The sequence below is a fragment of the Erpetoichthys calabaricus genome, chromosome 2 (genome assembly GCF_900747795.2).
Source record: "Erpetoichthys calabaricus chromosome 2, fErpCal1.3, whole genome shotgun sequence".
NCBI classification, from domain to species: Eukaryota; Metazoa; Chordata; class Cladistia; order Polypteriformes; family Polypteridae; genus Erpetoichthys; species Erpetoichthys calabaricus.
The window spans coordinates 108,842,282-108,866,127 of NC_041395.2; the positions used below are offsets into that span (position 1 = coordinate 108,842,282).

General features: G+C 37.3%; 1 protein-coding gene across 1 annotated transcript in view; it reads right to left on the bottom strand.

Moving 5' to 3' along the window:
• ambra1a (autophagy/beclin-1 regulator 1a) overlaps positions 1-23,846 on the bottom strand; it is a 112,464-nt gene that overhangs the window by 76,153 nt on the left and 12,465 nt on the right. Inside the window, exons 2-3 of the mRNA XM_028794330.2 lie at positions 13,484-13,684; positions 13,227-13,285 (exon numbers count right to left, since the gene is read on the bottom strand). Of these exons, the coding sequence (XP_028650163.1) occupies positions 13,227-13,285; positions 13,484-13,618 (194 nt within the window). The 5' untranslated portion in view covers positions 13,619-13,684. The remainder of the gene's footprint in view (positions 1-13,226; positions 13,286-13,483; positions 13,685-23,846) is intronic.

A 23,846-nucleotide genomic window follows, 5' to 3' on the forward strand; every position in this document is an offset into this window, starting at 1 on the left:
GATATATAAAGTAATACTGATCCTTGTGTGAGGGCCTCACAACATTGCATGGCTAACTACAGTGATCCCTCGCTATATCGCGCTTCGCCTTTCGCGGCTTCACTCCATCGCGGATTTTATATGTAAGCATATTTAAATATATATCGCGGATTTTTCGCTGCTTCGCGGGTTTCTGCGGACAATGGGTCTTTTAATTTCTGGTACATGCTTCCTCAGTTGGTTTGCCCAGTTGATTTCATACAAGGGACGCTATTGGCAGATGGCTGAGAAGCTACCCAACTTACTTTCTCTCTCTCTCTCTCTCTCTCTTGCGCTGACATAGGGGGTGTGAGCAGGGGGGCTGTTCGCACACCTAGACGATAGGGACTTTGTTACCTTCTGTGTGCAGCTGCTTCCTGAAGGACATGCTGCACGGTGCTTTGCATACTTAAAAGCTCAAAGGGCACGTATTGATTTTTGACTTTGTTTCTCTCTCTCTCTCTCTCTGCTCCTGACGGAGGGGGTGTGAGCTGCCGCCTTCAACAGCTTTGTACCGGCGGTGCTTCGCATACTTAAAAGCCAAAAAGCCCTATTGATTTTTTTTTTGACTGCTTTCTTTGTTCTCTCTCTCCTGATGCGCACTCCTTTGAAAAGGAAGATATGTTTGTATTCTTTTAATTGTGAGACAGAACTGTCATCTCTGTCTTGTCATGGAGCACAGTTTAAACTTTTGAAAAAGAGACAAATGTTTGTTTGCAGTGTTTGAATAACGTTCCTGTCTCTCTACAACCTCCTGTGTTTCTGCGCAAATCTGTGACCCAAGCATGGCAATATAAAAATAACCATATAAACATATGGTTTCTACTTCGCGGATTTTCTTATTTCGCGGGTGGCTCTGGAACGCAACCCCCGCGATGGAGGAGGGATTACTGTATGCATCAAATTAGCCATGTGCCCAGAAAGATCTCAAAACAAGCCTTTTCCTACCCATCTATCATCAAAAACACAAGACATGCAGTGAAATAATAAAAACAAAAGATGCATTTCCATGTACAAGGCATTTCTTCCTTCATGATGGAAGTGAGAAGCATCTGCACAAATATATGAGAAACAAAAAAAAAAAAAAAAGACATTCCTGCCATGCCAGATTTCAAACAATGAAATGAGCCAGTTAAACGCTGCCACTTTGTTGTAATGTTTGCCCCAGGATAGGAACTTTGGAGTGCAATGATTTATATTTTATTAACTTATTGTTAATTTGTGGCTTTTTGTGGTATTCATTCCATCTGCATCTTTTGTTGTTTGAGGCAAGGTGGCATAGTGCTCAGCACTGCTGTCTCAGAGCTCACATCACACATTTTGTCACAGCATACTGTAGTAATCAGAACAAGTCATGTAAGATCGTTTCAGAATGGAGACGAGTTAACTTCACTAATAAACTCAAACAAATGATAAAAATATGAATTACAACAACACAACAGACATGCAATAAAATCTTACATTTTGTGATAAACAGCTGTTCCAAATATTTCTGCTGCCACCGCTGATGCTACAAATTTTTAATGCTTTCTGAAATTCATGCCACAAAATTGGCAAATGTGTGGACATCTGGTTGCAAGGTAGTTTAGCTGATAAGGGTTATATGCAACCTTAGATTTATGGTGTACTGCATGGTTTGTTTGTTTGTTTTTTCTCTTTAACAGAAAACCAACTGTCACTGTTTCATCTCAAGGCTCTGTCACTTTTGATATCTTTTCTATCAATTTTCAGTATTAGCTATCTTTTAAATATCATAATGAGTCAGGAATAGAAGGTCTGACATACCCGGTCGCTCACTTCAACTAGTCCACGACTCACCCCAATAAAATCAAACAGGTTTGATTCTGTCTTTAGTCTTAGGAGCAGGAATGTGTGTGTGACAGCTGACAAGCAATGAGTGCTCATTCGGAAGTACAATGCATACTGTATAAGGCAGCGATGAGGAAAACACAAACAGGAGAGATGCTTGTCTCTCTGATGTCTCGTGTTTTTTTTACATACAATAACAAAATGGAAAAAAGAAAAAAAGCTGAACTCTCCATACCTGCTAAACCTTCATACAGCAACAAGCTACTGGCAGTCAGAAATGAGTTGGAAAGTCATCTCACTTTTTCCATGTGATAAATATAATTTGAAGTTACACATTGTGTACTTCTATTAAGTGTATATACCAAATAATCTATTTGTTAACACTAGAATTACCAAAGCCTATGAAAAAACTCTTAAATCCGGCCCACCTTCAATCCATTCGCACCTCTCCGTCAGTGTCTTTTGTCTTGTAAATGTGCCGATCAAGACAAGCAGCAAGCAGCCTACTATTCCATCCCCCCATCGCCGCAGAACGTGCACAAAATTCTCCCAGCTCATGCCTTGATTTTCTGGGAGTGAAGTGCTCGAGTTTTAGAGTGGAAATAATAGATCATTATTTGGAACACATGCAATGAAACGTGTGTTTCATTTCTACAATAATCTGTGTAAACACATTGTTAAAACAGAAACGTTTTTCATATTTTAGTTATAAATGACAAAATGTAGGCATAAACTATATAATGTGTGAAGCAGGAGCACACAGGTGTGTAATAGAAACCAAAGCATAGAGAGAAGTATGTACATTGCAACAGGTACACAGGTCGTAAATCTAGGAAAGACGGTCCTTGCTTGTGTGTGAACTGTACAAAAGAAACACCACCATGCACCAAAATGTGGAAACTGACAAGATCGGGGGGGGAAAAAAAAAAACACGCAGTCACTGATTACAACCGCAAGATGGTATGCAAATGAATATGAATAATATTAATAATGTTTCATCTATGCCACAATGTTTTCCGAAATGTACTATACAGGTCAAAAAATGAATAATTCCAAATATCATATATACAGTGGTGTGAAAAACTATTTGCCCCCTTCCTGATTTCTTATTCTTTTGCATGTTTGTCACACAAAATGTTTCTGATCATCAAACACATTTAACCATTAGTCAAATATAACACAAGTAAACACAAAATGCAGTTTGTAAATGGTGGTTTTTATTATTTAGGGAGAAAAAAAAATCCAAACCTACATGGCCCTGTGTGAAAAAGTAATTGCCCCCTGAACCTAATAACTGGTTGGGCCACCCTTAGCAGCAATAACTGCAATCAAGCGTTTGCGATAACTTGCAATGAGTCTTTTACAGCGCTCTGGAGGAATTTTGGCCCACTCATCTTTGCAAAATTGTTGTAATTCAGCTTTATTTGAGGGTTTTCTAGCATGAACCGCCTTTTTAAGGTCATGCCATAGCATCTCAATTGGATTCAGGTCAGGACTTTGACTAGGCCACTCCAAAGTCTTCATTTTGTTTTTCTTCAGCCATTCAGAGGTGGATTTGCTGGTGTGTTTTGGGTCATTGTCCTGTTGCAGCACCCAAGATCGCTTCAGCTTGAGTTGACGAACAGATGGCCGGACATTCTCCTTCAGGATTTTTTGGTAGACAGTAGAATTCATGGTTCCATCTATCACAGCAAGCCTTCCAGGTCCTGAAGCAGCAAAACAACCCCAGACCATCACACTACCACCACCATATTTTACTGTTGGTATGATGTTCTTTTTCTGAAATGCTGTGTTCCTTTTACGCCAGATGTAACGGGACATTTGCCTTCCAAAAAGTTCAACTTTTGTCTCATCAGTCCACAAGGTATTTTCCCAAAAGTCTTGGCAATCATTGAGATGTTTCTTAGCAAAATTGAGACGAGCCCTAATGTTCTTTTTGCTTAACAGTGGTTTGCGTCTTGGACATCTGCCATGCAGGCCGTTTTTGCCCAGTCTCTTTCTTATGGTGGAGTCGTGAACACTGACCTTAATTAAGGCAAGTGAGGCCTGCAGTTCTTTAGACGTTGTCCTGGGGTCTTTTGTGACCTCTCGGATGAGTCGTCTCTGCGCTCTTGGGGTAATTTTGGTCGGCCGGCCACTCCTGGGAAGGTTCACCACTGTTCCATGTTTTTGCCATTTGTGGATAATGGCTCTCACTGTGGTTCGCTGGAGTCCCAAAGCTTTAGAAATGGCTTTATAACCTTTACCAGACTGATAGATTTCAATTACTTCTGTTCTCATTTGTTCCTGAATTTCTTTGGATCTTGGCATGATGTCTAGCTTTTGAGGTGCTTTTGGTCTACTTCTCTGTGTCAGGCAGCTCCTATTTAAGTGATTTCTTGATTGAAACAGGTGTGGCAGTAATCAGGCCTGGGGGTGGCTACGGAAATTGAACTCGGGTGTGATACACCACAGTTAGGTTATTTTTTAACAAGGGGGCAATTACTTTTTCACACAGGGCCATGTAGGTTTGGATTTTTTTTTCTCCCTAAATAATAAAAACCACCATTTACAAACTGCATTTTGTGTTTACTTGTGTTATATTTGACTAATGGTTAAATGTGTTTGATGATCAGAAACATTTTGTGTGACAAACATGCAAAAGAATAAGAAATCAGGAAGGGGGCAAATAGTTTTTCACACCACTGTACCTATGTCTCTGGGTTTTTTGTCAGTGCGGCTTTGACATCATGGACCATAAGGTGCATACTAATTCAGTATGAGCAGGAACACTCAATAAAGCTGAATAAAAAAAAAAAAAAAAAAAAAAATCAAGTAACAGTGAGATACGAATAAGACAGATTCACCAGCGCTTGTGTTTCAGCTTTTATCCATCCAGATCAGAGAATATCCAGTTCTATTGTCTCAAAACACCACTCACATCTACAGTTATTCCCAGTTTCAAATAAAAACTAACAGCGTCAGATCCCTGGGGGGGGGGCGACAGTATGTATCGTGATCGTGACTGAGAGAATAAAAGTGGAAAAAAAAAAAAAAACACTAACTTTTACAAGTAATATAAATGTACACCGGCTGTTACAGACGCAAATCAAATGTATGGGTTTATTGTATAACATTAACAATAAGAGCAGCTCACTACTCAAAATGGTAAATATATGAGGCAGTCAGGATCGAACCAGGGGACTCTTGATTACAAGTCAGCAATTCTTACCGCTGCACCACGGAAACTGTTGTATCATCCTTGAACCTTTTGTGAAAGTGTTTATTTGATCTCTGAACTTCAGGCCTCACACGTTACACAGTTTATTTCTACATTTTGTCATTTATTACTAAAATATGAAAAACTTTTCTGTTTTAACAATGTGTTTACACAGATTATTGTAGAAACGGAACACACATAAAATGCATGTGTTCCAAATAACAATCTATTATTTCCACTCTAAAACTCCAGCACTTCACTCCCAGGCATGAGCTGGGAGAACTATGTGCACATTCTGCGGCGGTGGGGAATGTGATAGCAGGCTGCTTGCTGCTTGTCTTGATCGACACATTTACAAGACAAAAGACACTGATTGAGAGGTGTGAAGGGATTTAAGATGGGCCAGATTTACGAGTTATTTCGTAGGCTTCGGTAATTCTAGTGTTAATGTGATCATCAGTAAGTCTAATATTTCAATTATTATTCTTTACATGGATAAAGTATTTTTTTAATTGAAAATGTCTTTGTATTTATTGTTATTTATTACATATTAACTTGTTTACTAATATAATTGCTGGTTATTATAAGTTATATTAAAAATAACTGAGAAAGTTTGACTTTGTTTTTTAACTGCCCAGATTAACACTAATGCAAAACAGTAATAGCCACTATTTAAGCACATGGCTTAATTAAGCCACAAAAAATGTAAATGTAAACACAAAAATTTAATGAAATGATCATATGACCAAAACAGTGAAAATCTTACCCTCATGGGATATCCCCACTGCTAGATAATGTGTGTTACTGATGTATACATAATACATTTATCACCCTCTTAGAAAATCTGTTAATATCAACAATATGTTTTGGAAGCTGCAAGAGTTTATTTGCAAGTGATCAAAAGAAACATTTACCTTGCACCTAATGATGCTTGGACAGACACTGCCATCCCACCACCCTAAGCATGTTAGAGATTAGATGGATGAAAGAGTTTATTACTGGTGGAAAACACTACATTTGGGTTTCTATTACTATTTTTGGTAATACCAAAGAAATGGAAACTAATTTAGTGACAGAAACGTCTTTCCTATATGAACTGATGTGCTCTTTGTAAAGTGAAAGTTTGTCTGCAGCCCAGCCTTTGCCAAAGGTCCACCAACCGACTAGGCAACAGTAGATAATTTCTGTCTTGTATGAAATTCCACAGAACAGACACAGATCAGAAACCACAGTAAAATAAGCAACATGGATCAAAGCACACAAGGTCATACCATTTTCATAGCACTGACACTACTAGAAGAAAAGCAGTAACCCTCAGCAAAAATTTACACAGTATTAAACCAGTGTACCTCTAAGAAATAACACTTTTGCTTTATTAATAGTGGTTTTGCATAAACAATGCCTTCTCCTTCTTAATTCTTACTGAGACTTGGAAGGAAAAAATACATTTACTGGTTAAGTCATTTTCATAACCCCAAAAAAGTAAATGTGACAGAAAAATAATTATATGGTACACCTCAATTTTGATTTGGACTCTTTCATTTTTGCCTTGAGAAAAAAAAATATCCCTCACTCCATCCACCTCCCCCCACCTCCAATTACAGTCCTTCTGAAGATAGATGAGATTAATAGAATCAGCAATATGTCCACCAGTGGTGATTAGGTGCATGTTATTGGCAATCCTAGAGTATAAAGGAGAGGGTATTTCTAACTGCTGCAGTATAAAGCATCTCCCAGGGACAATCAGGCCCTTCCACTTGATTATTCTTGCTGTTACTAATGATATTTGTTTCAGACACACAAAAAAAGAACATTATGACAGTGTGCCAAAAGGTCAGATTTCTTTTTCTTGGAGTGTTGTACGTTTCTATGTATTCATAACGCACATTTTTGGCTTGGTGCAATATCAGCTCATTTTTATATGTCACGGCAAAGCCAGCGAGCAGCAGCTGATTCTTGGTAGAAGGCTCTAATCAGAAAAGGCAAGCTTTCCAAGCATCTACAGAGAATGTGTTTCTCACCCTTTATGGTGTCGCAACCCACTTTTGTCCATGGTAATGTCTTCATGACCAACCGAGGGTAAGGAGATTCACAGATCATCAGAGTACCACCCCCCTTGGTGAATCAAGCATGATCATCACAGGCAGACTGACACACAAGTGTCAAAGCAGCAACCTGCCAAAACCCAGTGCACAACCCACATTGCAATGCACTACCATTATAAACAATAGCAGCTCACAAACCAAAAGTTAGTTGTGACCCACTAGTTGAAAAACTGATGTTGGAGTTCAAAAACAGTTAAAGAGACACAATGCAAAATAGCAACAGACAAACAGAATTAAGGTAAGCTCTATTTTTATACTGTGCCATCAGAAAAAAGACTAGCTCAAGCAGAATTTAAGATGTCTGTTGTTTTATTGGGTGCAATACAGTTACTGACTGGTAGTAGGCTCTCCACATACCCAAAGGAGCAGAGGCTACAAGTTAACAACCTACATAATATTTTATGAAACACACCTTTGTGATCAAAGCAGCAGTCAAGTTTCGGCACTGTTTATGGGACTACAAATGACATACAACAAACCAAACACAACTGTCATCATAAGGTTGAATTCTTTGATGGTGTTAACTTCATGAGTTATTAACACAACCTGACAAAACATATTTCCAACATTAGATCTCCTTCTTATTTATCAAAACTGAAAATTATATTTCATCTTTTCATTTACCTGGCACAAGGAGGAACTGGTACCACAGTGAAATTTATATCAGATTTATTACACCATGTATTAGACTTCCCTTTAAAAATTATGGCAAGAACATAGTGGATCTTCATCCAAAAACATTATGTTAGATCTGCGGTCTTCAGTCCCTGCCCTGAGGACTCAATGTGGATGCAGCTTTTTTGCTCCAATCAACTGCTATTTTTAACTGGACATATAGCATAATTAAGCAAGCTGCCGTTTCTGTTATATGGGTTCAATGTAGGAATAATAAAAATATTTTTTGTATTATTTTTTTTTTTGTAAATGTATCAGCCTGGCCCCAGAGGGTCAATTAACTAAGCAAAGCTTTCCCAAATATCATGTTGTGCTCTCCCACCCATGCTGTCGGCTGAACTTTAACTTGTTGGATTTTTAGAACTTTATCATACATATCACTGCTAACCCCAATATTTAAGATGCCCCATTTAACCATTTTAGTCTTGAACAGGGGCATCATTTTTGTATGTGACATGGGGTTAATTTAATGATTTTATTTCTTATGTTGGCTTTTAAGATTTCCGTTGTTATAATGAATTATCTTCTTCTTTTCCATGTGTTCTGGTTAATTAACCCATTATGTACTAATAATAATAAGCATGTTAGGGATCCTGACGCTGAAGTAGCTGCAGCCTTGCTTGCCTAGTTGTCTGCTCTGTTCATCGTGGTCATTACAGGGATGCAATTAAGAGAAGTACAAAGGAAAAAGGAAAATTATTAAGAAAACTATAAAAATATAAATGTTTCTAAATGTGCTTAACATGTAAAAAAATTACAGTGCTTTTCTAAAGAAAAAAACAACAGCTAATTGAATAAGATCAATCAGAGGTAAAATTATTCCTCGATTGTGAAACTTGTTGGAAAAAACACCTGCAGCAACAACAGGAAACTGGGCTGATATTGGGAACAAGTGTTCTAGATTATTATGAGGTGAAACTACTTCTCAGGAAATAAAGACCTAATATATTACAATGGATTATGTACTTTAAAAAGAAATGTCTTTTTTTCCACACTTATAAATTTATTATGATGATTTAGTTGGTTCTCAGACATCTCATGTTTAGACATCTGTTTAGCAAGATGCATTAGAGATTATAAAAAGACCTGTTAAAAAAAAAAAAAAAACTGGCAGCGTAACCATTTGGCTCAAATGCAAGTAAAGCTCTTATCCGTATTCAAATTCTTAAATAATACCATGGAATTAAAACTTTCCCGCAAGTAACAATCAGAATTTTTAAAGGTGATAAAGAAGTCCGTAAACCTTGTTAATGCTAACACATTAGGAGGATATAATCTTCATGCCTTGTAACTATATGCCAATCTAAATTAAGCTTTATCTTAGATGCTAAAAATTCACAGTCTGGTTTCTGCATTGACAAATATACATGGCAGTATTATTTGTTTTTAGACTAAACATATTAAGAGAACCAGATGACTTCATTTTTAAATTCTAAGTACCACATAAAACAAGTTTTTTTTCATCAAATTCCAGACTTAGTACTTTTACTCCAATTGGATGGCTGATCACCATATCTCTTTTTAGATGCATTCACATATAATGCATGAAGCAACTATGGTGAAACCCCATGTCTGTCTCTCCATCACTCCGCATGAAGCAGCCCAGCTCCATGAGGACCTTTTTTTTTTTTTTCGAGATGTGGCACATTTATTCTTCCGGGGAATTTGTCAGAAAAAGATGTTTCAGATATCTCAAACAGATTGCGCTGAAGCCTTGAAGGGCTTTCACGAGTTTGCAAACTCATCCATCTTAAAACAGAGAAACATTCTGTGCGACTTCAGCTAGGAATTAGTTTACTGTTTCACCTTTACCTTGACAGCAGTTGCTTTAATGTGCATAATTTGTATATTTTCCCCTTTTACTTGTCTGACAGCCGCTCAGATGCCCAATGCAGGGAGTCAAAAGACTGGCAGAGCACATTTGCAAACAACTTAGATAACTAATTAGAGTACAAAAGTCACATCCATTCTATGGACATAAATGGAAGGGGAAAACAATTATGTAAGCATATATTTGACTGAATTGATTAAACAATGTTACCTGCAGCTAAAAGGGGTTTGAACTAATTAATAACATGGGAATGGTGCAGCTGCCCTAAATGATTTAAACATGGGATGGATTTACAAAAAGGACAGTGGCATCAGGAGGTGGCAGGCTTCAATGGCTTAAACCCCTCATCTCTGGTGGCCAGCCACTGATCGTTCAGTCTCAGTTATGGACTAACAATCGTGGCAAGCCCCTGATCTTCATGCCCATTGTGTACCATTCATATTCCCATGATACAATAAACCATTTACTTTCCAAGTTTTTACTTATTTGTATAACTTTAATAAATTAATTACTGTTGTTTAATATTAATAAGCAGATCCTCTCATCAGGTAATATTGATACTGATTTTTATGCTAGTACTGTTCATTTTGTATTAAGAGATATTATTCAATTGTTAATTATTGAATGCGACTCTATAGTTTTTAATCACTTTCCATTCAAGGTGTGCTCATATTATTATAGTGAATAAATGGTGAACTATCAAGCACCTACTCTGCAAATTCAACTGACTGATACTTTTTAACTTAGCACACTTGTACAATATGCAGAATACTACTTAGCAATAAGACAGCTACTCTATTGGGTATATTTTCTAAAATGTTACTTTTAAGAAAATTAAACAACAATTAGTCAGACTCTCAACCACCAACACACATCAATCAATGCCATTTTTACATCACTTGAATTGCAATCTGATGTGTATGAAACTATTGAGCCACCACAAGCATATTTGTGCTCCATTATCATGCTGTAAAGTACTATTAAAAAGCATCTATTTAATGTAGTCTACTAGCACATGTAATTGCATTCTATTAGCCATTACCACTGAATATGACTCACTGCTACAAACTAATAAACAAAAATGTAATAACTGACTCTTTAATGAAGTAAATAAAAAAGAGAAATGCTCCAGTGTTCACATCGGTTAACTTAGTTGCTGAATGCACCTGAATGTTATGCCATGCATACATTTTCTGACTTAAGTAAAACAGTAATTGTGCATTTTGCTCATAGCTGGTATTATTCAACGTCTCTATAATAGAAATACAGCAAAATTAATGTATAAGGGCATATGAAGCAACAAGAAGAAAGATGTTTACAACAATTACGAATTAAGCACAAAAGTTATTTGTAGGATTTGAAGAATCTGCCTTTTTTTTTTTTTTTTTTTTTTACTGGATAACAACCATTGTAAAAAGTTGGCTATTCTTTACTTTAATGTAAGCATAATTAAAAATAAAATTTCTTACCTCACATTGATTAAAAAAAAATAAAAGACTGCTTAATGGGTTAGTGCATGTTTTATATTACACTACGCTCTGCACTGGCTGCTGACATTACCCTGACAATGGCAGTCATGTTTAGTAACAGAAAGTTATATTTTTAAAGAGTTAAATTACTTCTGTACAAAAATATCTGAGTACTTTTTTTCACTTAGGATACTAATTTATATTGCACTTGGATTGGCTAATACTCTGCTGTGGAAAGTAAGAAAAGCAGAATTACCTCAAAAAATAAATACATTATTACAAATTGAAGTATTGCTTGAGTAATACTCAAATATGAATAAAAATATCAATTATAAACAGTCACAAAACTTGTGCTGTGTGAGTTCTTTCACGTTTGATTATCAAGAAAACAATGTGTAAATTAAAAGAAAAAAAAAAAAACAACTGGCACCGGCAGAATGTTTTAATGAAACACTTTTACTGAGGAGGAAAAAAAAAACCTTACATTTGACTTCAAAAAGCACAACTACTCACTTTAGACTAGGTAGCTTATTTTCACCACTACTACTTCTTTCTAATTGGTATACATATTTCAAATGCTCTGTTACCAAGATGTCTCCATAAAAGCTAAATACTAAAATCTAGAATAAGATTTTTGATCTCCAGCTTAAAATACTTAAACCTTTGAAACACAATGTATATGAAAAATGGATAACAATGCTTGTGCTAGACTGTGGATTGTAACCACCATCTCTGTGAACAAAGAGTACTACTATAGTGCATAATCTGTTCCTGCAGTGTATGTGTTAAACAATAAACAAATCTTTCACTTTTTTTGTAATACTATATGCTACACCGATCCCTCTCCCACTTAGACAGAGGCAGTGGTGCTGTAAGAATTATGTTTCTAGACTTCTCTAGCGCCTTCAACACAATCCAACCTCTGCTCCTTAGGGACAAGCTGACAGAGATGGGAGTAGATTCATACCTAGTGGCATGGATCGTGGACTATCTCAAAGACAGACCTCAGTATGTGCGTCTTGGGAACTGCACGTCTGACATTGTGGTCAGCAACACAGGGGGGCCACAAGGGACTGTACTTTCTCCGGTCCTGTTCAGCCTATATACATCGGACTTCCAATACAACTCGGAGTCCTGCCACGTGCAAAAGTTTGCTGATGACACTGCTATCGTGGGCTGCATCAGGAATGGGCTGGAGGAGGAGTATAGGGACCTAATCAATGACTTTGTTAAATGGTGTGACTCAAACCACCTACAACTGAACACCAGCAAAACCAAGGAGCTAGTGGTGGATTTTAGGAGGCCCAGACCCCTCATGGACCCCGTGATCATCAGAGGTGACTGTGTGCAGATGATGCAGACCTATAAATATCTGGGAGTGCAGCTGGATGATAAATTAGACTGGACTGCCAATACTGATGCTCTGTGCAAGAAAGGACAGAGCCGGTTATACTTCCTTAGAAGGCTGGCGTCCTTCAACATCTGCAATAAGATGCTGCAGATGTTCTATCAGACAGTTGTGGCGAGCGCCCTCTTCTACGCGGTGGTGTGCTGGGGAGGCAGCATTAAGAAGAAAGACGCCTCACGCCTGGACAAACTGGTGAGGAAGGCAGGCTCTATTGTTGGCATGGAGCTGGATAGTTTAACATCTGTGGCAGAGCGAAGGGCGCTCAGCAGGCTCCTATCAATTATGGAGGATCCACTGCATCCACTAAATAGTATCATCTCCAGACAGAGGAGCAGCTTCAGTGACAGACTGCTGTCACTGTCCTGCTTCACTGACAGATTGAGGAGATCGTTCCTCCCCCAAACTATGCGACTCTTCAATTCCACCCGGGGGGTTAAACGTTAACATTTAACATTATACAAAGTTATTGTCTGTTTTTCACCTGCATTATTATTATTATCAATCTTTAATATTATTTATTGTATCAGTATACTGCTGCTGGATAATGTGAATTTCCCATTGGGATTAATAAAGAATCTATCTATCTATCTATCTATCTAAATATAATTTGAGCTGAATTATGTACTGATCTCTGATCTCTTTTTAAGTGAAATAGAGAATGAGGAGTGGACAAAACAGATTACAACTTGCCACAGTATAGAGCCACGCTTACCTGTCAGGGCTAAATGCCAGAAGGAAGGTCGATCGAGGGCAGTCTGGCAGCTCCACTTTCTTTAAAAAAAAAAAAAAAAAAAACAAAACTTTAATATATTCTAACTAATGGTTGAAAAAATAAAACCAGTAGTTAACAGGCAAAAGACTTCATAAAAAAAAATCTCAATCTGGCCATAGCTCTACTCTGCCACCTTATCCATTTGAAAGTCCACTTAGAGTTGTATATTATGTAATTATAATAGGATTAATACTCACTCGGCTTTCCCATTTCATCCAGCGGGTTTTATCCTCCACAAGCTGCTGCAGGAGGCGATGTGACCCAAACCCTTGAGCACCACGCTCCCTTCCAGACAGGATCCGCACAGAGTTTTTCTGGTGGTTAACCTTCATAGCAAAAAGACAATTTCCAAGCCAACTTCAAGTCCAGGCCATGCAGACTCCTTCAGTACAAGGCTCCTACAAACACAGTGGAGACGAAAGGTGGTGAAATGGAGAATGTCCTAGTCGTAAGGCTTTGCTATTTCAGAGACATTTTGAGTTTGTAAAATACAAGCAGGGACTTCAAAAAACATATGTTTCACATAAGTCTTTCTATTGAAAGAAATGTTCACTTGATTGTCTCATTTCCAAATGTTTAAATTACGTAATTTTTGCTCATTTCTGTAGACCCTTCAAAAGCTTGCATTTAAAGCATTGGTGTAAATGTAAACATATTTTAAAATGTACCTTATAAGTGAAATCACATGTTTTAAGTAACTTACTGTACAAACAGGCCTAATATGCTGATAATAATTGTTCTAATCTGACATTATACACTGATCATACAACAAAACAGATACAAAACGTTTAATGTTCAAACATTAAAAATAACTTCAGACTAAATATTAAGACTAAAAGCTGGTACGGTCCTAAAGCAGACACATATTTCAAAGGGTTCCCACTGTATCATGATAGTAAAGCCCTGTGATGTTTTACCTGAAACAGTCATATTTATCTTTCAAAAATTGTATCATTTGACATCAGAAACCGTGGTCGACTATTTTGCAGTTAGGATGTTAAAAAGTGTAGAGTACTGTATTGAGAAATACTGCTATGAAAAAAGATTTTTTTTTACTGATTTTATTTACTGAGACATTGTCATTATAGCACCAAATATAATTACATAAAGTACATACATTCATAAACCCAATTAATCCAATGGGGGTCATTTGCCAGAAACTATCCCAGCAGCACTGTGCACACAGCAGCACATAATCACAGTAATTCTCACAGTGGGACCCATTTAGTGCATACAATTAATCTAACATAAACATACTCTCATACCATACATAAAATGAAGGAAACAACATAGTTGTATATAAATAAGTATACAGTACATAACAATAAGGAAAAAATAGTTTTTAATCACTTTCCAGTCAAGATGAGCTCATATTATTATAGTGAATAAATAGTTCACCATCAAGCACCTACTCTGCAAATTCAACTCATTGCTACTTTTTAGCTTAGCACACATGTACAATATTCCTAATACAGTATTACTTAGCAAGAAGACAGCCAAGGAAAAAGTTTCATGTAGTCATATTTTGGACAAATTGCTGAAAGCTAAGTTAAACACAGGGAGTGGAAAACTAAGTTAGCAATAGAAAGAAACAATGGAAAAGCATTTAAGAAAAAGTTTTTTTGACAAAACAAAGATACATTGCATATTAACAGTTATTCTGAGAGATGGATGCCATAAGTTAAATTAATATACAGAATCAAAACTTTTAGCTCCATCATGTCATTTTAACTCAAGCAGCTAGATATTCTGCTCAATGACACTTCAAAACAAAGACACTTGATTGTTGAAATGGTTTTAACAGCAACAGGAAATACTAACTTAAAACAATCAAAATAAAACCATTTTTCAGAATGCCAAATAAAACTGTTTCCTTGTCTTACAAACCTAAATTTCTATTACTTTAAAACAGTTAAAAAAATAAATATGGGATGGAAGTTGTAAACTCATCTCATTCTCGAACCTTCTTAATCTACTTCAGGCTAACAAGGGAAGTCGTGAACTGCAGTTAGCTTTTTTTTTTTTTTTTTTTTTTATCTAAGATGTTACTACCATTTTATTGATTTTTTTTCTACTTAATCCTAGGAACCACTTGGCATTATAAACACTAAAACCAGAATGTGTCCAGGTTTCTATGAAATATAAACGTGAAAGAAATTTCAAAAATTGAAACCTAGAAGAAAATAAAACGTATTTAGCTGGAGTTCTGACCACCATGCACCACCAGAACAGCTTCAGGTCACCTTGTCATAGACTCTACAGGTGTCTGGAATGGTTTTAAAGGGTAATTCCACCATTTGGTTTGTTGATTACGGTGATGGAAAATGACTGTTGCAGCAACTGCTCAAGAATCTTTTAATAAATGATGAGTTAGGTTAAGATTTGTTAACAGGGACAGCCACATTATACAGTTTACACCACTGATATGTTCTTCAAAACATTAATTGAACAATCATGTTCTATGAATTCGTGCATTGTCATCTTTATAGATTTCATTACAATAAATGCTTTACAACTGGATGAACATAACCCCTCTGAACTAATAATATACAACTCCTAAACTGTATTTGCAACCTATCTTGCAACATATTCAGATTTCTTTTTTATAAAACTTGCACCAGTTTATTGAGTTTTATTTGTGAATTACATACTTTAATCTCTGAATTATAAGCACTTAAAAATAACTAGGCACTGTAATACTAAATATAGCATGTGAACTATGCACTGTGCTAGGAAGCAGATAAAATGCTAGATCACAAAGTTTTGTGTGCCTTAGAGTAAGCATTCCATTTTTAATATTAGATCAGACATTTTATTGCAATGGACTTTTGTGCAGTTCATTATAAGATACTGCTTTGCCATTAATTCTTTAGCTCAAGCAACTCTAAGATGGATCAATACCTCTTCACAGTATTCACATGGCCATGCTTAAAGAGTGACATAATTGCTTCTGTGTTGCACTGCACTCACAATAAGATGCAAAGAATTATACACATATATATATATATATATATACATATATGGTTATTTTTATATTGTCATGCTTGGGTCACAGATTTGCACAGAAACACAGGAGGTTGTAGAGAGACAGGAACGTTATTCAAACACTGCAAACAAACATTTGTCTCTTTTTCAAAAGTTTAAACTGTGCTCCATGACAAGACAGAGATGACAGTTCCATCTCACAATTAAAAGAATGCAAACATATCTTCCTCTTCAAAGGAGTGCACATCAGGAGCAGAGATTGTCAGAAAGAGAGAGGAAAGCAAACAAATGAATAGGGCTGTTTGGCTTTTAAGTATGCGAAGCACCACCGGACAAAGCAGTTGAAGGCGGCAGCTCACACCCCCTCCGTCAGGAGCAGAGAGAGAGAGAGAGAGAGAGAGAGAGAGAGAGAAAAACAGTCAAAAATCAATACGTGCCCTTCGAGCTTTTAAGTATGCGAAGCACCGTGCAGCATGTCGCTTCACGAAGCAGCTGCAGAGAAGGTAGCAACGTGAAGATAATCTTTCAGCATTTTTAGACGAGGTGCTCACACCCCCTCCGTCAGGATCAGAGAAAGTCAGCGCAAGAGAGAGAGAGAGAGAGAAAAGTAAGCTGGGTAGCTTCTCAGCCATCTGCCAATAGCGTCCTTTGTATGAAATCAACTGGGCAAACCAACTGAGGAAGCATGTACCAGAAATTAAAAGACCCATTGTCCGCAGAAATCCGCGAACCAGCAAAAAATCCGCGATATATATTTAAATATGCTTACATATAAAATCCGCGATAGAGTGAAGCCGCGAAAGGCGAAGCGCGATATAGCGAGGGATCACTGTATGTTAGATGGAGTGTGAAACAGATATTGCTTTGCCTAATCTTTTGTCGAAATATTAGGCAGCAAAAACAGCAGTCATATCACATGCAATTCAGATCAGGTAATCCACCTGAAAATAAGCATGTACTTGACATGCTTTTGGGGGGAACAGTTGTGACTCCTATTATTTTTATATTATGCCTTTGACAAGAAGGGTTCCTCGTTTGTACCATTACTTACTCCTGAAAATGTTTCACAAGTTAGTTGCTTATATGTACTGTTAATGGTAGTGCAGTTGAAGTCTGGATTAGTTTGTTTTTTTAAACCTTATCAAGAGGCTAATTGTTGGACGGAGAGTGAATTGTCAAAATAGATATACCTGTTGAGCCTTCCACATCTTTGATTATATCAAAATAATATCCTTCTTAAATATCGCTCCTTTTTATTATTCTTCACTAAGACCACTAACATGTAGGGCCATGTAGGTTTGGATTTTTTTTTCTCCCTAAATAATAAAAACCACCATTTACAAACTGCATTTTGTGTTTACTTGTGTTATATTTGACTAATGGTTAAATGTGTTTGATGATCAGAAACATTTTGTGTGACAAACATGCAAAAGAATAAGAAATCAGGAAGGGGGCAAATAGTTTTTCACATCACTGTATGTGAATGTGCCTATAATGGGAGAAACAGATTTGGAAAATTAAAAGCGTCACGAGATTTTTGAAATTTGAAATAATTTGAATCATCCATTACATATTACTCTTTATTAATATTTTTTTAACTAGTTAATGATTCAAATATACAATTGCAAATATTAAAAACTTAACAGACTGGTTTCACTGACAAACCAGACTTTAGAGCATGTGTTACAAAAATAGCTTTAAAGTGTTTGTTTAAATCAGGGATCTCAAACTTCAGTCCTGGAGCCTCATGTATAAACGGTGCGTACGCACAGAAATGTGGCATACTCCCGTTTCCACGCTCAAATCGCGATGTATAAAACCTAAACTTGGCGTAAAGCCACGCACATTTCCACAGTAACTCATACCTTGGCGTACGCAATTTCTCCGATCGGTTTTGCAGACTGGCGGCACCCAGCGTCAAAGCAGTGCTACTGTTCCTGTGTGATCACCTTTCTTTCTTAGATCCACATTCCTGATGCTGCTTTATAAATACACTGAAACTAACTGCATATTGTTTATTAGTGTAATGCATCTGATTGTAATTAACCTGCAGCAATATAATGGTCCAGGGAACAGCCATAGTATTCCAAATACCATAACTGCTTTAGCGTTGTAACTCTCACTGCATCTTCTTCTTCTTCTTTTAGCTGCTCCTGTTAAGGGTTGCCACAGCAGATCATCTTTTTCCATATTACTCTCGCTGCACCACTTGGAGTATTTATATCACTGTATCTGAGTGGGGAATCACAGCAGCAGCTGATCGGAAAGAGAAATATCGGTATACAGCATGAAGCAGACACTACCTGAGCCACAGCAAAACACTTTATTGAGACTTCCCAGTACGGACTTCGCGGTTTAGAAAAGGTTTCATCCCAAGAACTCTAAACACACTCAATCAGTCCATCAAGTGCTCCTTGTAGAACTGTTTACTTATAAGTACAATTACCTCACTGTAAACTTGCACTACAGTTATAATATTGCACAACCTGCACCACTTTATAAAGCGCGTATTTACATATGATGACGGTATTCATTTTTAAGATGAAATGCAGCAAAATATGTTGATTATACAGATAAAACTTTAACTTCATTTAAATAATCTGTATTGTTAATAATTAAACATGTGAGGACACGGTGCCGCAGCGCTAGCTAGTTCAGGGATTGTTCCTGCATTGCGTTGTATTCTTGCGCTGACGCAACACTGGAAAGATAGACGGATAGAATAATTAAACATGTACTACGAAGATATTTCAATGTTCCTTAAAAGTTTTGAAGAATCAGCGTTCTAAGCTTACAGATGGCTTAATGTCTATTACAGAGCTGATTGTGTGGCAATTGGGCATATGGAGAAAGAAAAGTAAGGACAGGAATTGGAGGTTAGTACGTTTGAAAGAGACAGTACTTCTGTAATAAATTATTTCATCGAAGGTCACACATGGCGCAGCAAGACTCTTGCATGAGATATGAACAATCACTGCGCCACCGTGTTCCCATGTTTAATAACATGCTTTCATTCCTATCATAATGAAAACGATATCACGTATACATCTCAGTATTTTAATTATTCGGAGAGCTGTAATATCACGAATGTAATGGATTCTGTGTCCTGTCGGAGAAAGAAAAAGAACGGAAGCACGTAGTGATTCACACGCATAGAGCACATAGAAGATCAAATACAGAACAAAGCATTTACGTGCTACGTGAGAAACTAGTAAAATAAACGATTTTAAGATGAAGTTTATGATGTTCTACTTTAATGGCAAAATAAACTATGTGATTAAAGTGGAAATTTCGAGATTAAAGTTGACATTTCTTGCTTTTTTCCCCATTGTGTGTCTATTTGTTTTGTCTGTACCCTAATAAGCTTTCATGAGACACTCAGACGGTGGGCTACAACCCGCCTTTTCACGGCGACTTTGATATGTGATTTCTTTTTTATTTCGGGCACTGTGCGACTTTGTGAACTTGGATCTTTCGAGTTTCTCCGACACTCTGTCACTCAATCAACTTTCTTTTGTTGATTATACCACAGTTTAACTCTTTTAAGGCGGATGTCGACTTTTGTCGACAGGAGGGGTTGAAGGCGAATATCGACAAAAGTCGACATCCAGGGATAGGGGGCGACAATCAGCTGTTAATGGCGACAAATCTCACTGTCACATCACAGGCATTCCCTCTGTGCTTGGAGGAATGCTAGACTTGTTGACTCGGCAACTAAACCTTGCGTGTGCGTGAGTTGCGAAATGTAAACAATGGCAAGATGGCATCGACATGTGAAAAGGGAGCGAAGCAAGTGCAGAAAAGAAAACACTCGGCAGACGATGTTTTGCGCATTATCGCGGAGTGGGACTCTTGATTTTTCAGAATCGGATTTTATTGGCAGTGATCAGGAGATCGAGCAAGAGAGTGAGAAGCAGGCATCAGCTGATCAGACACCAGCCGATGCCGCGCCAGCGGATCTGCTGCCAGTTGAGTGCATCTACGGCAAGGTTCGCATGGGATAAATACACAGACATTGATCCGTTGAGAGCCGATCTGGCTACCGGAGTTTACAAGACGGCATGGCTTGCTATTGGACACGACAGATCACCAGCTGCTGTACTTCAGGCTGCTCTCTCCTGATGCTGCTTTTCAGCTACTGTCAGACGAGACAAACAGGTAGGCAGAGATTTTTTTTGAATCGCGGGCTGCGTTTGCATCGCATTCTTGTTTTTCAAAGTGGAAACCCACAACGAAAGATGAGATGAAGCGTGCTGTGGCATTACAAATAGAGATGGGACAGAACTGGTGATATAACTTCAAGGAGCATTGGTCCAAACGTGTTTTGTCCCCTGGTGGCTTAGGTACGTGCTGCTGCAAAGTTTTATTCACTTCTGTAATAAACAGAAGCAAATCCCATGGGGTGAGCCAGGCTATAATGCCATACATAAAGTTCATAAAGTTTCAGAAGATGAAAAGAGGTGACAATACGGTTTTCATGCAGGCAGAAAACTTGGTGGCAGTGGCATGGCACGATGGCAAATGGGTGACTTGTCTCTCTACAGTACACACTAACAATATATGTGAGAAAGTGCAGCAACAGACAATTGAAAAATAGGCACCAAAGCAACACATATTGTAAGGAGTGCAATGTGGCAATGACTGAAATTGGCTGCTTTGAGCGAGATCAGACTTTGCTGTGTAAAATGTATGTGATATGTATGTGAAATCATAGAGTATGCAGGCTCATACAATATGCAAGACAGTAACATTTGTCAAAAGTAAATATTTTTTTGTTGATTTGATATGTTAAACAATTGCTTTGTGTTCTTTTTTAAAAAATGTTACTTTTTGGAAAAATATTCAGCCCTGGGAGAAAAGAAACAAAAAAAAAAATTAGCCCTAAAAGAGTTAAACCAACAAATAGTATGTTTTTCCTTTGCCTCCACTTGGTATTCGCTGAAATTCTTATATTTTCCCCTGTGCTTTTCCCATTGTCTTTTCACAGAAGGCTATTTATATTGATTTGCATATTCAAAGAGGCGTAATTCTGGGAGGAGTTGGGGCGGGACAGAAGGCGCGTGCACGTGCGTTAAATCCCGATCAGCGTGAAAAGTATGTAGTGGAAGAACGTGCAAGTTTGCGTGTGCGCAGATTCCTGCATCTGGATTTTTCTGTGCGTACGCACAATCCCGCTTTTGTGCTTACACCATGTTATAGTGTGAGTTCTACGCACGGCGTTATACATGAGGCCCCTGGAGTGCCGCAGTGGCTGCAGATTTTCATTCTAACCCTTTTCTTAATTAGTGACATGTTTTTGCTGCTAATTAACTTCTTTTGAAATAATTTTAATTTACTTATTTTTTTTAAGGTTTGTTCCCCGGAATTTCTTCATCGCTCCTCTGAATTGCTTCATTTCTTTCCTTAAACAGAAAAGAAATGTGAAGTGAGTGAGCCAACAGAAGTCAAACAAAGTCAGTTCCTCAAACTCCAAACAATTTCACTCTAACCAGTTGCTTAATTAGGTGAAGAGTGTTGTTGTTAATTAAAACCGCTCCTTAATTCCATGGCTTGTTGCTGCTACCATTGTGCAATAACACACATTTTCAAAATATTTGATGTTTTCTTTACTTTTCTAAGAGCACTGTTAAAATGTTTTTGAGGACCTGAACAAATTAACATTCCTGAGACCTCCACCCTTTTTATTTTCAGATATTGTATGATGGTCATAGTTTGCTGGTCATGTTTTGATTCATTTTGTTTCTTATTATTGTTTGGCTGCTAAATAAGGAAAAAGAAACAATTATTGGGTCTGAGTCTTCCAGAGCAAGTCAATTAAAATTAATTCAAAAGAACTTAATTAGCAGCAAAAACAGGTCACTCATTAAGAAAAGGGTTAGAATAAAAACCTGCAGCCACTACAGCACTCCAGGTCTGGAGTTTGAGATCCTTGGTTTAAATGGAAATATTCTGAATTATCCTTGAATCTACTAATTCACAAGTACAAATATAACTATATTTAATTTATTTTTTATATTTTGTATGGGTTTTAAGCAGTATTTTTCAGTTATAGCAAAGGAAATAGAGAATAAATTTGGAACATGCACATGCTGAGATAAATCAAATAGTTCATGATATTTATTCATTATAAACCCTAGGCTGAAAACCCCCAAAGATTATAAACCACCAATTTGTTGTTACACTGGGAGGATTTGCATCTAGGGCGGCACGGTGGCGCAGTGGGTAGCGCTGCTGCCTCGCAGTTGGGAGACCTGGGGACCCGGGTTCGCTTCCCGGGTCCTCCCTGCGTGGAGTTTGCATGTTCTCCCCGTGTCTGCGTGGGTTTCCTCCGGGCGCTCCGGTTTCCTCCCACAGTCCAAAGACATGCTGGTTAGGTGGATTGGCGTTTCTAAATTGGCCCTAGTGTGTGCTTGGTGTGTGGGTGTGTTTGTGTGTGTGTCCTGCGGTGGGTTGGCACCCTGCCCGGGATTAGTTCCTGCCTTGTGCCCTGTGTTGGCTGGGATTGGCTCCGGCAGACCCCCGTGACTCTGTGTTCGGATTCAGCGGGTTGGAAAATGGATGGATGGATGGATGGATTTGCATCTCTGCCACACATTAAAATTCAAGGCTTGCATTGTATTTTGATATTAATGAATGTCAATACTTGTTTACTTAAATGATAGCTTATTAACTACTTAATGGATATACAGTACCAGTATTTTAAAGTTGTTTTTTTTTTACTATTTACATATTTTATATTGTATTACAGAAAAAGGAACATTATTGTTCACCTCAATAATAGAGGTACTTTAACAAAAAGCCATTCCATGGGATTTCTGTTTTTGCTGTGGTACTGAAAAGTACCGAGTATCCTAAAACTTCACTTGTATTGAATACAAACATTACGGTATTGTTGACATCCCTACCTGTGACAATATTGATTCTATGATATTGTATAGATTATGAGAATATTTGGAAAATGTAAATCCCAATTTTTTTCAGAAATTGCTTCCTATATAACTGTGTTGCCTATCTTATACTTATTAATTTTGCTTTTGCCTGTATGTAGCATTTCTGATCTCATCATTAAACTTAGTTATTGTTTTTTTATCCAGTTCTGAAGATTTTTTCATTCTTTCTAAAACTTTTTTTGCTATCCCCTCATTTTTAATTTCATCTGTCAATTCACAAGTTTAAAAACCATATTCAGATCTATGTCACAACTATAAATTGGAAAAGTCCAGATACTTGAAGGACTCCACAAATAGCTTCATTCACTGTACCAACAGGGCTGTTAAAAATGATTTCACAGTGCATGTAAGCCTTTCTTACTTAAAACCCATGGCTAGTACTAAAAAGCATAAAGTTCATAATGAAAACAAACAATTCCATTTTCACTGGACCAACCAATTCTGCTTTATTTTACCAGATCTTATGAATGCTGTGATGACTTATTTGCAAGCTGGTGATTACACAGTTGCACTTTGAAAAATGCCACAGCTACTTCAGTGACAAATACCATGCAAAATCAGAGAGTCACAAATAAAAGATTGCAATATTAATTGTGGCATAAAATTATTATGTTATCACCATCCA